A 16,672-nucleotide genomic window follows, 5' to 3' on the forward strand; every position below is an offset into this window, starting at 1 on the left:
TCATTTTCAAAAACAATCTCAATTTTCTGGCAATTATTTTGTGGTTTGGGCTTTGAATGATAAAGTCCAGACTTTATTCAGTTTGAGGTGCTTGGGCGTGACCTTAAACACGCCATTTATAGTCAAAGTGGTCAAATGTGGTTGAATTAAAACAATTCTGCAAAGAAGTGTGGGCCAAAATTCCTCCACAGTGATGTGAAACACTCACTGCCAGTTATCACAAACACTTGAGTGTAGTTCTTGGTGCCAAAGGTGGCATAACCAGTTATTAGGGTTAGAGAGCAATTACTTGTTCACACAGGGCCAAGTAGCTCTGGATAGCTTTGTTTCCTCAATAAAAGAAATCATCATTTTAAAACTGCATTTTGTATTTACTCAAGTTATGTTTAACTAATATTAAAATTGTTTGATGATCTGAAACATGGGTATTACTTTACAGCAAGAAGGTCGTGGGTTTGAATTCTGCCTGTGGCTTCCACCCACAGTCCAAAGACATGCATGTAGGGGTTGGTGATTTTAAACTGACTGTGGGTGTTAATGTGAGTGTTTCTCTGTCCAGTGTGCACCCTGCCTCTCATGACCCTAAATTCATGACCCTGTACCAGTTAAGCAGAAGAAAATGGACGATCTGAAACATGTAAGTGTGCCAAATACTTTTTCACAGTACAGACAGGAGAAACTCCCCTTTAACTTTAAGTTTAATGTAAGATTAACTACATATTTAATCCCCTGAGACATTAATTATAAGAAAAGCAAGTACAATTTCAGTAACACGTCTCAGGTTTTCTACATAACAAAGAAGTGCTGCTGTAGTAACAGAAAAATCTGTCAGCACGACACTTTGGGCTTAAATTGTAACAAATTAATGTGTAAAATTATGAGAAAAGTTCTGGTATCTCATTTCCCAGAGTATTTTGTAATTTAAAAATTACGTCTTTGTAAATGTGTATCCATTCATTCATTCATCAACATTTCTTTAATACAATAGCAAAAAAAAGCTGATCTATTACTCAGTTACTTTGGCATAGTATAAATGGCCTCGAGGAGTTCTTCAATAGTAGAAAAAGCTGTAAAGGTTATGAAAATTACGTTAAAAGTGAAAAATGTTTGCCCTCCTTCACAATTTTTAAAGCCCTCCAGTGGCTGGATTTGGACTCTTTATCGGACCTAAGTTTTACTATTCAATATACATTATTATTTAGTGTTTATTTTTAAATAGGGTATTTGTCAGTGACATATTTTAACATAATCGTCTTAGGACCTTTTTAAATGTTTATTTCATTTTATTTAATTTCGTTTACGACAATAAAATTTGTTTTTATTTATTTATTTTAACAACTAAAAACACATCTTTTTAGAATTGCATTTTGTTAACTTTTGTCTGTTTTTGTTTTATACCTTGTGAAGCACTTTGTAATTTTTTTTTTATCTAGAAATGTGCTATATAAATAAAATTTTACTTACTTACTTACTTACTTACTTAATATTTTTTATCATTTGGCGCTAACACGGTGTGCAGTTCGTGAATGTACCTCTGACGGTGCATACATATAAATATAAATTAGATATAATGATTAAGTAACTTGTAGTGAGCCCTGCACCAATGAGCGTGTCGGGGAATTCCCCACCCTTCCGCTACGCCAGATCGAGGCTGCCCTCCACCACCGGCATTCCCAGTATGCACCGCGGACTGAGCTGCGAAAAATAGTCCGCTAACGAAAGGCTGAGAAAAGGGAACCAGAAAAGGGTAGCTCACAGCTAAATCCACGAGTTCATCTGTATTTAACGTAACCAGAAGCGATAACATGGCTGACAACGAGAAACTGGACAACCAGCGGCTGAAGAATTTCAAGAATAAAGGCCGTGATTTGGAGGTAAAAGTTGTGCCGATCGGTGTCGAGGATCTCTCTTTTCCACAGCGTCCGCCGCTCTGTTTGCCTCCAGCTTCGCCGCTCCGCTTCCCTGTGACGTCGTTTCTAATTTCTACCGATGGGAACTTTGTACCCAGAGCCCCGGCCAGGGTCTTTACATAAAGCTCATTTTAAATATTTGGCCGGGGCCGGACGACTCCCTGTCGGGTCTCACTGGTTTCGTTAACCCATGGGCCGCTTTGGCTATAAAACGCGTCAGAAACGCTAGCCAGAGTTCATCTGCTAGCCCGCTGCTAGCCAGGCCCACGGGGTACATGCTAGTTCAACTGAAGACTGTCACCCCACAGATAGGTTTAGCTCGGCGTGTTAGTCACCGTCTCGTCGAAAAGTTCATACACATGGCTTTCGAGCTGTTATTTAGAACTATATAATTTATTGCTAAGACAACATGGCGGCATCTTATCGTTATTTTGATACTGCAGTTAGCTAGCCTATGCTAGCTTGGTGATTGGGGTTTGATGGTGGCACTGCTGGCTGCAGTTCCACCCATCCCCCGTCTTTATAATCAAAAACAATGGCGGAAACCAGTTAGCTTCTTTACTGGCCGGTCACCTGGGTGTTTTAATCAAAGCTTGGAGTTGATTTTCTGTTTGTTTGCATTCTTTTATTTCGTTAATGCTAACGTTACACGTTCCGTGAAAACAGCGCGCATAGCTAAGATAACATGATTACATGAGCCGTAGATCAAAGCTACACGTTAGCTAACGTCGAATCGATAAGTTACCAGGGGAGTTAGAGTCGGGTCAGTGTTTCACTAATGTTACCCGGCTGATATTGTTTTCAGGCGGGCTTAGTTAAGATGTATAAGCAGGATATACTCATACATCCTGTTTGACAAGTCTGTGGCGCGGTAGGCCTCCGGACACGAGCTTCTCGCTTCACAACCTGCTGAAAACTTCAGTTACAAAAGCACGGTGCAGGTTTGTTATTGAAGAACACACGATTTCGCGAGCAGCAACCACAACTTATTTTCGTCAGTTATTTACTGTCTGCAATATGTCTCTTCCGCGTAGGACAGCTACTGTCGTTAGATTCAAAAATCCTACATTAAAATGTCTCTTTATGAAGATTCTTATTTTAAATAAAACCCGTCCAGCTCTTAGTCATTACTTTACTATGAAGAAATATTTAAACTGCTCTCCCAAGTCTTGGCCATCAGAGGACAGAAAATAAACATTATAACCAATGTACTATTCAACAAAACGTTCCTCTTTTAGCTTTTCTCCATAAACAGTGAGTAAGACTACCGTGCATTTCTTACAAATTATGCAGTCCAAGAATATTAATACAGTAGTGCAGATTTGATCATAAAGCAGTACAACACAGCATCACAAATATTAATTACCTTTTGCAGAACTGCAGTGTCTTCATATGATGATAAAATGTTGGTTAAGTGTACCTCATCATGTTTGTTTCGTAAAGGGAAGATCATTAATAAAATATTGTATTTGTCAAACAACAGAAGAATTATCTGTGTTGTTAGGGTCTTAAAGCTAAGTAATATTAGGTCAGTCGCTCATTTGTAGTTTGTGTATGATTTGAATTGATTGAAGACAGTATAGGCTAATTAAAGCTCTCCTTCTGTATAATCTTCCCGTGCCATCTTTCCTCACAGACTATGAGAAGACAGAGGACTGAAGTAGTGGTGGAACTCAGAAAGGTAATCACATTTGTATTTTTAAAAATATATTTTCCACCAATTTCAAACACTAATAACTTTAAGGTACATTATGTTATGGTCTGCTCTTTTATCTGCAAATCTGTGTGACATAGCATGTATGCTAAATTTCTAATTTATTTATGATGAAATTCTATACGAGCTTATATGAAGTATTATTTCTACAGAACAAAAGAGATGAGCATCTTCTGAAGAGGAGAAATGTTCCCCATGAGGACATCTGTGAGGACTCTGATGTTGACGGAGATTTCAGATCGGTATGTTTTTTAGTCTCCCACTCAAGTCTCCTGTCATTAGGAAGTCAAGTAAACATCTTTTTAGTTTTTGTGCGTTTTTTTTTTTTTTGTTGTTGTTGTTTGTTTGTTTGTTTTTTAAAAGGTGAGGTGTTGTCCAAGCAGTGGGAATGACAGTCTGGGAGGAAGGTTGTCGTGACTGTTTGTTCAAGGGGTTTTTGCACGTGCAGGTCATCACAGTGATGAAACACTCCAGAGGTTTAGAACCTCCTGACATCTTGTTCATGTGATGCTGCCTCATTGGCTCGCCGTGCTTTACGTCAGCTCGGTGTGGCATTAGTGTGAAAAAACATGCAGTTTGTCTAGCTGTCTGCTTGTTGATGGGTTCTTCCCGAAGGAAGATACTCACTCGGTAGAATGTGTTCAACATACCTTATTTTCAGATATTTAGTTGGCTTTTTACTAAACGGTAATGCCACATTTTTATTTTATTTTTATTATGTTAACTGTGCAGTGAACATCTATTCTGTTTCCTAAAATGTATTCTAGGTAAGACAAGGCAACATAAATAATATATGTAGTACTGTTTCAGCTGCTCCCAAATCATTTTTTCCCCAACTGTCTCAGACCTGACATTATATGCTTTTTAATCTTCAGGTTAGGGGTTGGGGTCAATTTGAACAATGTGTAAATGCATGCACAGTCAAGTTAATCAGTGAAGTAAAATATCATGGCATTGCAGCCCACATACACATTAAATGACCTACATCCCTTTACTCTGTAACTGACCCATTTCAAGTGGTACAGTGTTAATGTTGGGTGATACACTAGCTGTTTGTATTTAGCTATAATGTTTTTAAGTTCAAAATACTCATCACTTTCTGGAGTGATGACAAGGAGGCAGAGAGGGCCTATCTGGACATTTCATGGTTGATTTAAAGAAATGTCATCAGCCCACTTCAGTCACTATGGCTGTTTTAATAATGTTACTTCCACACAACAAAGGAGCTCTGAGACAAAGGTGACCAACAAAGCCACCTTCCTTAAATGTAAAGGGTCAGCTGATAACAATAATATTGCTCTCTTAAATTTTTGCTGCTCTCATCAGTCGGCCTTGAGCGTGCTGGATGCCGTCTCATAATAGAAACAGAGTCAAGTCTTTTCTCTCACTGGACAGCCCTGAAATCTGATTAAACACAGAAGACATCGGGCATTTCAGGGTGTACTTTATTTTCAACGACATATTTTTCTTAACATATGTCACAAGGCGCTTTTGTGGATGTGCAAGAAGTTGGATCATCAGGTTTAAGATCTCACCCTGGGTCAACACACACACATGATTAGTTCATTACCAGGCCTCTGGAGAACTTCAAGACATGTTGCGAAGGTAATTTATCCATTTAAATCAGCTGTGATGGATCGAGGACACATCTAAAACCTGCAGGGACACCAGCCCATGTGGAATGGGATTGGGGACTCCGCCTTACAACTTGAGAAGCTTGAAACTATCTGAAATTGTCTCAGTAACCATCTTGTAGTATATGCAGTGTTGGCTCACGCCTCATTTTCTGTGCTAACGGTGTCACACAAAATGGATCCATCGTGTCTCTGGATTTGGTGGCATCCCTGGGTTAAAATGGCCACTCAGCAGTTCAAAATTGCAATCACTCTGACTACCTCATAGTGTTGAGAAAGCTAAGTCGGAGTGAGCTGCTTACCAGTAGATCAACAGTGACATGCTGCTCTGACTCACTGCAAAACATTACACTGGCCTTTGTGAAAGTCTGCTTTAACTACTCATCACACTAGTGATAGTGGTTTTAAGGTTTATTTAATTGTTTCCTTAAGGATGCTTTTTGTTAGCTTCTGCAAAATAAGTAGTTTGGACCTTACGACTGAATCCTCTCTTTCCCTCAGCTGTTCCTTTCATTATTCTTGTCTCAAGTATTTTTAATATCTCTAGGTTGGAGTTGCCTCTTTAAACATCTGCCCAGACATGGAATGTAAATACAACATCATAAATCTGCTTCACTCAGAGATGTTAGGGTTTTTTTTTCTGGTTTCCAATCGTGCTGCATAAATTAATCAGAGGTATCTTCCAATAAGTTCAGTCAATCAGGGCCTACGTTTGACTCTGAACTTCATGTAGGGGGCACTGGGTGAGGGTGCCATTTGGCATTTTGTCATGGTGAATGACGGCCTGCACGTCCAGCTCGCTGACTGTTACACTGTAACACCAGACTGTTTCAAGCGAGACTCCTGACGGCATTTCTCAATCCCCCAGCCTCCTCTCGCTGTGTCAGCTGGTGCTTTAGACTCTTTCCTGTCTAACAGTTTTCACATATAAAAACAAGAAGCTAACAGATGTCTGCTCGCTGTCCTTCTGATAACTCACTACATGCCTTTAATAGTGCTGTTTGTGTTTTTACACATTGGGTTTAAAATGTTTTTTTTGTCTGTTACACATCCTGTATGTTTTTTGTACTTTTGGGTTTACGTGTTTAACGGAGTCCTAATCTTTCTGAAATCTTCTTCTTCAGCAAAACACCTCTCTTGAAGCAATAGTACAAGTAAGTGCTATATTTCCTTTCCTGTTATTTGAATGATTAATTACAAATAACAAATGTCCTTTAAAGTCTGCTTAATGTCTTATAATATACTCCCTCTAACTAAAAATATTTTGGAAAACACACATTGTTGCTATAAAATAAATATGTTGATTGTTGTACCGTGCGTGATTCATTTGTATTTTCTTTTTCTTTTTTTAGAATGCTACCAGTGATAACCAGGGCGTCCAGCTGAGCGCTGTTCAGGCCGCCAGGTAAAACACACACACACTTGGCCTGCCTTAGGACGGACCCCGATAACTATTCTTTGTCGAAAAATGCGGTCCCCTTCTACTGTTCGTGCAGTTTTCACAATAAGTGAACTTCACCGACTGACAGAGCTGTGATGTACGGTGCCGTACATCACAGCTCTGTCTCGGCGGTCTTTCTGGTTGAAATTGCTGGTTCTTTGCAAAATATAACTTCAGTGTTTTGTTTTCTGGGGCGAAGTGTTTGTTGTTTTTTGGCGATCGTGGCTCAAGAGTTGGAAGTTCGCCTTGTAATCGGAAGGTTGCCGGTTCGAGTCCCCGGCTTGGACAGTCTCGGTCGTTGTGTCCTTGGGCATGACACTTCATGCCTACTGGTGGTGGTCAGAGGGCCCGGTGGCGCCAGTGTTCGGCAGCCTCGCCTCTATCACGCGCCCCAGGGTGGCTGTGGCTACAATGTAGCTTGGCATCACCAGTGTGTGAATGGGTGGATGACTGAATGTGTAAAGCGCTTTGGGGTCCTTAGGGACTAGTGCTATAGAAATACAGGCCATTTACCATTTTTAGTTTTTTTTTTTTTTTTCCTTCCAGCTTTGCTTGACAGATGCGATTCAAGAATAAACCAGCTCTGTCTAATTAATGGACATGTAAATGGCTCTGCAGCTCAGTAATGCAGCATAAAGTAGCTGATACAAATTCACGTGCTGGGAATCTTTTTATTTTTTGTTTGCTCGATGTTAGATGTGCAGGGAAATGCATCGATTTTGTTTTCAGTTTTGTTTTTGACTTTCAACTAATATGAAAACAAGATGATAAGATATTGAGATAAAATTGTTACGGTGCCACATTCTGTTTCACAATACCGCTTTTCGGTTTCGCTACAAATCCACAGCACCATGTGCTGTTACAGACGTGAGGGCTGTGAAGCGTTTAATTCAGCTTGCATTAACAGTTTTCTTAAAATATCAAAGAAATTATTACGGCACCTCCCCCCTCTTTTTTTTTTTTCTCTTTAAAACAACAACCCAGATGCATGATAAGAGTACACGTGTTAGATATCAAACTAATGTTGATTATCAGGGTGATAATCAGGGTGACGTCTCCTTGGAGTCACTGATATTGTGATTGACTTGCATTCTCAAGATACTTGAAATTCTTGAGCTGTTTCTCTCTGTGCTCAGTCGCTTCAGCTTGGTGTTTGTGTGTTTTTTGTGTGGTAGTGTGAGAGAGAGTAATTGTTTTTTGTTTTCTCTTTGTTTTTGTAGAAAATTGTTGTCCAGTGACCGTAATCCTCCCATAGATGACCTGATTAAGTCTGGGATCCTTCCTATCTTGGTGCATTGCCTGGACAGAGATGACAAGTAAGCCAGCTGTAGCTCTTGTTTGCCTGCATGTAGCGTTGAGTTTGTGTTTTAGCGCACCCTACATCCAAACAACGTCACAGATATGCAAATACATTTTAGTTTTCACTTTCCAGGAATGGTGGAACATAATCGGCTCATTAGTACTCTTACTGTTAAACACACTGACACAATCATGCTCACTCCTATAATTGCCTCTTCTGCACCTTTCCACAGCCCCTCTCTCCAGTTTGAGGCAGCCTGGGCTCTAACCAACATAGCCTCGGGGACCTCAGAGCAGACTCAAGCTGTGGTCCAGTCTAGTAAGTTTCACTTCTCTTTCTTAGCTTTATCTTGCTTTACTCTGTAACGTATCTTTCTTAATCTAAATTTAGCCTGGGAGATAATAAGGTGGTAAAATTAGCTTTTGAGAAATCAAGATTTTTATTGCAGTTAAAGACTTTTGACGAGGTGAAGACCTGTGCAAATTTCTGTAATATAAAATACTAGTATAAGTACTAGCGACCTCAGTAATTTGGAAAACACAGATTGTAATGGGTAATTCTGGATTTGTAAAGATTTACTTTGTCATATTGGTTTAATTCTACTTGTAAAAGAGGTCAGTGGGATATTGTTTTCCTTAGGCCCGTGATTGGTTGGAGGTGCCCTAACAACCATTAGTCGCTAGGAAAAATGTGTAGCCCCTGACTGGTTTCATGGCCTGTGTGACCCGGTCCTTATCAAAGCTGCCTCCTTAACCATGTTCTTTGTTTCTTGGTGTCATGACCTGTTTGTGGTTGATCACATTAAACGGCAGTGCCTGTCATTACAGGACATACAGTCCCAATCATTGATGCATTATGCAGTCTCAACAGCAACATTTAGTCATCTTAATCAGGTTTAAAAGTGCTTTCTTAGTTAAGATCTTACAAATTTCTTTGTTTAGTCAGTGATTTCTGTTTATTTTTTTATAATCTGTTTTCCTTTGTGTAGACGCTGTGCCGCTCTTCTTGAGGCTGCTTCACTCTCCTCACCAGAACGTGTGTGAACAGGCCGTCTGGGCTCTGGGAAACATCATAGGTGAGCTGCAATGAACAGAATGAACAGGACTGCGTTAGAAATTAATCCTCATTTGGTCCTAAAATCTGTGTGTTCTTTCCAGGTGATGGCCCTCAGTGCAGAGATTATGTGATCAGCTTGGGTGTGGTGAAGCCCTTGCTCTCCTTCATCAGTCCCTCCATCCCCATAACCTTCCTCCGCAATGTCACTTGGGTCATGGTCAACCTTTGCCGTCACAAGGATCCTCCACCACCCATGGAGACAATCCAGGAGGTATGTGGAGAGAGAGTGCATGTGCTTAGGGGTGTAGGAATGCACTGTCATCATTTGGTTTTGCGTTTTTATTCCCTCATTTATACCAAGAGCAAAAAAACGTTTGAGGGTCTTTGAATTTTAACATTGAGACGGTGCAAAATAAACTTGAACCATCAGCCGCTTCATTTATGGACGTCTTAACTTATTTGTGTTTCTATTTGCTGGCTGTACCTTTACCAGTGGCCTCAGCAAAAGTATGTAGAAAAGCAACCTCACCTATGTCCTTGATGTGACCACAGTGAATGCTTTGCTTGTGGGTTTAAAAACACCTTCAATAGTTTAAAGTCTTGTTGAAGAAAAACATGATGACCCTTTAGTAAGTTATGGGTCATAAACTGGAGACAAAAAGGGGGCGATAAATAGCAGGCAGCTCGAGACTTCAATAACATACAGGTGATGTCACAGTGGTTATGTCCATCCTTTATATACAGTTTGCAGTATGTGCAGTTACAAGTCCTGAAAAATGGGTTGAAAATATTAATGTGTAAGGGAAGTCAGCATTTGTATAGACCAGGGGTGGGGGGAACTCCAGGCCTCAAGGGCCAGTGTCCTGCAGGTTTTAGATATCACGCTGGGTCAACACAAATGAATCAAATGAGTAGTTCATTACCAGGCCTCTGGAGAACCTCAAGACATGTTAAGGGGGTAATTTAGCCATTACAATCAGCTGTGTTGGATCAAGGACACATCTAAAACTTGCAGGCCCTTAAGCCCTGGAGTTCCCCACCCCTGGTATAGACATTTGAAATGTGGTTGAAACTGTCTGATCCATCTAAATGTATCAGGGAGTATCAAGTTGGACGTCGGGACAGTATGTCATCAACTGGATTGTGGCAGAAACTATAAAACTGATTTAAGTTTTATCTGTGAGACTCCATGTCCTGTTCAAGTGTTAGATGCAAGGCACACAGTGCAGAATTCAGTGAACCTGTGGTTAGGTGAGGCCAGTCAAAGGACAGCAGCTTTGTTTTAGTTATGTGTTTTAATCAGGTGATTCAGAGAAGAGTTGTCAGAAATTTTAGTAGTTAATTACGTCAACACTGCAGCTATGATCAAACTTGTGTTTTCATTCTCATTTTATCCACCTCGTAACAGTTTATTTTCTTTCTCAGATACTGCCAGCTCTCTGCGTTCTGATCCACCACACTGACGTCAGTGTAAGTACCCAGAACTGTCCTACGTCCAGCTAAATTATCCCTGTCGAATGAAGTTTAAACAGAAAGCAAAATGTATTCATTTGAATCTTTTCTTTCTTTGCTACCTCCAGATCTTGGTAGACACAGTGTGGGCTCTGTCCTACCTGACAGATGCTGGGAACGAGCAGATCCAAATGGTTATTGACTCCGGCATTGTCCCACATCTGGTACCTCTGCTCAGTCACCAGGAGGTTAAAGTTCAGGTATGGAAAAAGGGCATGAGGGCCTTTTTTAAATGTCTAATTAAACCTAAATTGGGTATTGTTTTAAAAACCCTATTGATGCAGAAGAATTAACCAACATCATGTGAAGATTAGCACTGCATTCAACCAAAAATATCTTTGACTGAAATTTTACCTACTCTTCAAGTTTTTAAACAGTTGCACAGAGAAGTAAACTTTCACATCACGTTTACATTAAATAAATCAGACTCAGTTGTCTGTATTCCCTCTAAAGCTCCTTTCGAGTGCTCCCTTATTCACTCGAGTTTTACATCGGATGCTTTTCCTGACACAACCACTCTAAGTGTTGTTATAACTTATGAACAAAGATTAAAAAAACAGGATTTGTGATACATTAAATCACTCTTACCAACTTATCTAAAATGATGACAGATTGGGATCCAACCAGTACTCATCCATCTGAAAATAGACCTGCATTAACTGGTAATCCTAGAACAGACTTTGGACTTCATGTCCAGAACAAACTGTTACTCTTGTTGTTGTGATTTCTCGTTTATATGAGTCCTGCTTGGTCTGTGTGTCGCTGAGACATTGAAACAGTGATGCTGACCAAACGCACTAAAAGATGTCAGTTTTGAGCATTAAATAAGAAGTTAGCAGAAACTAACCCACATAGGTTAGCATGCTGCATTAAAGCTATATGCTTTGTTGCTTGTCAACAACTGAAAACATCTTTGACATGTTATCAGTTACTCTGAAACAGCATAAACAGCCTGCACTTTCAAAAGTATTTGGCAGTATCTGGGTTTGGGTTGGTTTCAAAACGCATAGCTTTTTATAGACCACCAATGGCAGCTTGGGTTGCATGGGATTATATTGACCAACCAAGCAATATAGATGATCCAGCCAGAGTACCTAAAATGTAAAAATCATAAAATACTACTTCTGTTATCTCAACACTGGAAACATTAATAATTGTACTAAGTGAAGCAAAAATGTGGTGATAATTCTTCTTTTTAACTGCTCTTACTGTTTAACTCCAGTGAGATTTGTCTTAGTTTCTTTGTGCTCCAAGCATATTGAGTATTACGAAAGAAGTCTTCTTTGTATGTGTCATCATCAAACATGCTTCCTCTCCACATGCAGACCGCTGCCCTGAGGGCTGTTGGGAACATTGTGACCGGCACAGACGAACAGACCCAGGTGGTGCTCAACTGTGACGCCCTCAGCCATTTCCCTGCGCTCCTCACCCACCCAAAGGAGAAAATCAACAAGGTAACATTCTCCGACTGTTTGTAAGAAACACACAAACTTTGTCAGTCATCTGGAAGTGATGAAAACAGAGACGTTGTGCAAGTGAGTGCTGCGTGAAAGGAAATAGATGGGGCAGATAGCTGAGAGCAGGAATTTAAAAGGTGCAGAACCACAAAGACGAAGAACCGAAGAGGACGCCAACAACTTCATACCTTCAATTAGTAGCATAGATTAGGGGTTTGATAAGGGGTAGTAGTGTGTCTGTGTGTACGGGTGTGATACATGGGTTGGTGGAGAAAGGGTGCTGAAGACCAAGCGTCTCTGCTGATATCGGAGTGCATCTGAGACCAGTCACGTAAAAAAAAGAGGCCTCCTTTTTGTGACTGGTCGATGATTATAGCCTCAAAGTCACCCTCTCCCCGCCCACTGCACTCTGTCTCAGCCGGGGGTCAAAACTCTGTTTCGACCCCTGGGTTCTGATCCAGCTCCCACTTGCTTTGTGATCAAACATACACTGAATCTCTGTGACATAGCACATCATTCTCATGAGAGAAAATCATCACCAACTCTTGTGTTTATGCTTTTGTCCTGTAGGAGGCAGTGTGGTTCCTGTCCAACATCACAGCAGGTAACCAGCAACAGGTGCAGGCCGTCATTGACGCCAAGCTGGTTCCCATGATCATTCACCTGCTCGATAAGGTTTGTATCCATCTAAAGTCAATCCTGTCTAATTACTTTCAGAGAGCTTCTGGGTGATGGATGGGTTGCTTACATTGAATGTATGTTTTAGGGTGACTTTGGCACTCAGAAAGAAGCCGCCTGGGCCATCAGTAACCTGACAATAAGCGGGAGGAAAGATCAGGTAAACCTCTCCCAAACACATGAAAAGTGTACAAGAAATGGGAAGTCGTTGGTATTGAAGTTCTGTAAACATCATAATTCATAATATTTGCTGCTTTAAGAATAGGTTTAAGCTTAATCATTTTCATTGATGAGTAAAATGCTTCCTTAACGCGGTGAGTTATTGATAGTGCATCTCTGTGTCGTCTTCAGGTGGCACACCTGATCGAGAAGCAGGTGATCCCTCCATTCTGCAACCTGCTCACAGTGAAGGACGCTCAGGTTGTGCAGGTTGTTCTCGATGGCCTCAGCAATATCCTAAAAATGGCTGATGATGAGGCAGAAACTATTGCTAACCTCATTGAGGAATGCGGAGGTCAGTGTCACCTTTACCATCACAATTGTTGGTCTTAACTTGTTAACATCAGGTGTTAATGTGTAATTATGTTTTGTTTCACAGGTCTGGAAAAAGTGGAGCAACTGCAGAATCATGAAAATGAAGATATCTACAAATTGGCATACGAAATTATTGATCAGTTCTTCTCATCTGATGATGTAAGTTACTTAGGATATCTGCAGGTTTTTATTATTAGTTAGGCTTTCAAGTGATTTTAAAAAAGTCTTCACACTGATCAAATGAACCAAAGTTTGGAAGATGAACAGGTTAGCTCTGAGTTGTCACATATGGGGCTCCGGTTTGGCCCTTTTCACTGTATTTTGAGCCACAAATCATAGTGTAAGTCTGAAAATGGATCCTGCCAGTGTGGCTGTCCAAACTGCTAATTTGATTCGGGTCAGCGGTCTGAATCACTGTCAGCTTTAGGTCGTTACCATGGTGCTGTCATACCGCAAAGCAAGGTGGTTAATCCAAGGAGAAGTGCCAAAGTGATTGTTTGTATTGACAGTTCTTCTATTTAGGATGTAGATAAACTTTATTATCCCTGAGGAGCAAGTTGGCAAGACAGCCCACTTCCAGAAACCCAGAATCACATACCAGAATTCACAAAGTTAACTTCAATAAGTAGAGCTACGTAGACCCACTTTCTTTAGAAAGCTGCTGATGGTCCCTGGCTCAGGAACAGCGGCTGGCTATCGTCTTGACCCTAACGCCTCGTCTGCTGACTGTCCGCGCAGTGTTAATGCTCCTTTTACTTGTCTGTCTTTCAGATCGATGAAGACACCAACCTGGTCCCGGAGGCCATCCAGGGCGGAACTTACGGCTTCAACTCAGCCAACGTGCCAGCCGAGGGATTCCAGTTCTAGACGGCATCTGGGGTATTCTGGAGTTTTGTTCACGATGCAGCACTCTGTTCAACATATAAAAAATTAGGAGAGAAAGGGCGAGAGAGAGCGAGTGTGAGAAATTTGATCCATTGTGCTTGGCTCGTGGGATCCATGGCTGCATCTTATCTGAAAGAAAAATATGTGGATTTCATTTGGCATTCCAGGGGAACCAGCCCAAATGAAGTTTGAGATGGCGAGTGGGTGCGAGTGAGAATGAGTGGCTACATGTTGCAAAAAAAAGCAAAACATCTACATCGAATGTGTTGAGAGACATGCCGACATAACTTCTGTGTTATTGGAGCTGTCGTCCTCAGAAAACTACTTCAAATGACAAGAAAAACGAAAATAAGAAAAACTCCATGTCTGCCCAGGGAGAACCAAGGACATTAAAAAAAAAAGAAAATCAAGTGATCTTGAAATATTACAATACAGCAAAATGCAGAAATGATTATAACTATGATTATGAACTGAGATGAACAACAAACCATCACAATTCTGCGGTCCTCCGACTAGAGAGGGCGCCAGCCTCAATGTGCCCCTCCCCCAATCGGCCACGCTATCAGACATGTGTGTGAATGGACCCATTGTGTACGAATGTCTGGACTCAGCGCTGAGGAGCCAGGTTCATCTCCTCCAACGAGACGCCCCCCCACGCGGGGCGCAGTCCTCTCCCCCTGGTGGGCGGGGCCAGGAGTCCGGCTGCGCGTGTTCGCATGTTGCGAGAGAGTGGACGGATGAGTCGTGTGTGCTTGGCTGCGTGCGTGAACTGGGAGTGTGCGAGACTGGGTGAGAACGCATGCAGAGATGAGGAAAAATGAAAAAACAACCAACAACAACAAAAAAAGATACAAAAACATCTGAAGAGAAGAGAAAATTGCAACAATGAGGTTCGCAAAGGTTTCAGGAAGAAATTCTGCCTTTGAGAGGCTGATCTGCGAAATCCCTGAAAGAAGGAACTGTGGATATGAGAAAACCATCGTCGTCACCAGGATTTTGTTTTTGATTTATTAAGTTAGTATTAATTGACACTGGACAATGTTATTGGCAGGTGTGGAGCAGCAGTGCATTGTATTAAGATGCATTTGGTGGCTTTTGGGCTTTTTTTTTTTTTTCTTTTTCTTTTTGCCTCCAGTGTATTTTCTTTTTCTTTCTTTTTTCCTTTTTTTATGACTTTGTTTTCCAGCTTTTAGTTTCATATCGCTTCTGTAAAGGTGATTGATGACCATCGTACTCCATCCTCACACCACATCCCTAACCTACACACCAGATATGGGCTTGATGCTGTGAAATTGTTGACACCTTCACTTTATAATCAACCAAATGACCCGTTCCTCCTTGTAACTCCTTTATTTCCCCCCACTTCCACCCCTTTTCCCTTCAATTAACAGCAAAATCACTGCTTTGCAGTACTGTAAAGTAAATGTAAAGCCATAGCTTTGATTGTCACCAAGGGAGAAGAGGACAATGGCCATTTCACGTGGGATTGTGAATCATAACCTTTGCATGTACTAAACTATAGCACAGTTATTTTTTTAGGGTATTTTAGTTTCCTTAGGCTGTGGATACAGTGTAATTTTCATTTTAAGTAAAACTGTGCTTAAATGTTACATGTTTCTCCTTCCCCTTTTCCCTCACTAGTGTCTGATTTGCTAAATAATCTATATGGTTTTTGCACATGTACTGCAAAGTGAGGCCTGACGTCTTTCTGAAGGTGTGCTGGTGGGTTTTTATAGGTTTTGACCTGCCAGCAAAATCTCAATATGCATCACTCACTCAACCACAATCTGTTGTCTTTCAAGAGTAATCCAAGGATGCTTTTAGTGAGAAAATGAGTTTATTTCAGGTGGTTTAACCTCCCCCACTTTTTTCCCCTCAAGGTCAGAGGGTGTCCCACACATCAGACTGGAGTATGTGGGTTTTCCTGAATAATATATAAACCCATGAACAAGTTTGCTGTAACTTTAGTACCTGAGTCCTTTAGCCCCAATACTCCCCTTTCCTCTTTCTGCCAGCTAGGTGTACAAGCTTACCCCTTTCATTTTTTTGTGTTAACTTCAAACACTGTAGTAATGATTACACATTGTGCTCATAAATAAGCCTTCTGTTTGAACATAGGGGTATTTTTTTTTTGCAGCATTCCTTGTTAGCAAACGTGGTTTCAAATTTAAAATTAAGACTTGGAAAGAAAAAAATAAATAAATGAATGAGGTGGCTTCCCTCCAAAAGCAAACTCATTTTTCGGGGGAGATAGGATACAGGATAGGTTGTCTTCGAGAAAATAAATAGTGAAACCCAAATCGAGAGACTGCGTGTGTGTGTGATCTGTTGTGTCCCTGATAATGTCTTCGCTTCTCCTAACGGTTACAATTTTTCAAATTAGGGGAAAATCGAGTCCTGATTGGCCAGAGAGGAACCTTATGCTCGTGCGTGATACGGAAATAGCGGCGCTATCGGAAAAATGGATGACCGTGAAAAGGGTTTTTTAAAAATGCATAATTGCGAAAAAATAGCCTCCGCTTATTATTATTATTATTTATTTATTTACGAG

At 40.8% G+C, this 16,672-nt stretch overlaps 1 protein-coding gene across 1 annotated transcript; it reads left to right on the top strand.

Annotated features, from left to right (window-relative positions):
* Positions 1 to 1,655: 1,655 nt before the first annotated feature.
* Positions 1,656 to 14,527, top strand: kpna4 (karyopherin alpha 4 (importin alpha 3)). Its single transcript, XM_006795327.3, has 17 exons — positions 1,656 to 1,874; positions 3,547 to 3,591; positions 3,777 to 3,866; positions 6,383 to 6,412; positions 6,611 to 6,663; positions 7,920 to 8,015; positions 8,232 to 8,317; positions 8,988 to 9,074; positions 9,157 to 9,326; positions 10,481 to 10,525; positions 10,636 to 10,767; positions 11,893 to 12,021; positions 12,595 to 12,699; positions 12,791 to 12,862; positions 13,054 to 13,216; positions 13,301 to 13,395; positions 14,008 to 14,527. Exons 1-17 carry the CDS (start codon positions 1,806 to 1,808, stop codon positions 14,101 to 14,103), a joined length of 1,563 nt encoding a protein of 520 aa, XP_006795390.1. The 5' UTR covers positions 1,656 to 1,805; the 3' UTR covers positions 14,104 to 14,527.
* Positions 14,528 to 16,672: the final 2,145 nt, after the last annotated feature.

This window comes from Neolamprologus brichardi, chromosome 14 (genome assembly GCF_056152115.1).
Source record: "Neolamprologus brichardi isolate AB-2024 chromosome 14, ASM5615211v1, whole genome shotgun sequence".
NCBI classification, from domain to species: domain Eukaryota; kingdom Metazoa; phylum Chordata; class Actinopteri; order Cichliformes; family Cichlidae; genus Neolamprologus; species Neolamprologus brichardi.

Bases quoted from the DNA above. Each gene is read 5' to 3' on its own strand.
- kpna4 (XM_006795327.3), top strand. From the start codon at position 1,806: ATGGCTGACAACGAGAAACTGGACAACCAGCGGCTGAAGAATTTCAAG. The intron at 3,592-3,776 runs GTAATCACATTT...TTATTTCTACAG, and splicing joins TAGTGGTGGAACTCAGAAAG to AACAAAAGAGATGAGCATCT. The intron at 6,664-7,919 runs GTAAAACACACA...TTGTTTTTGTAG, and splicing joins AGCGCTGTTCAGGCCGCCAG to AAAATTGTTGTCCAGTGACC.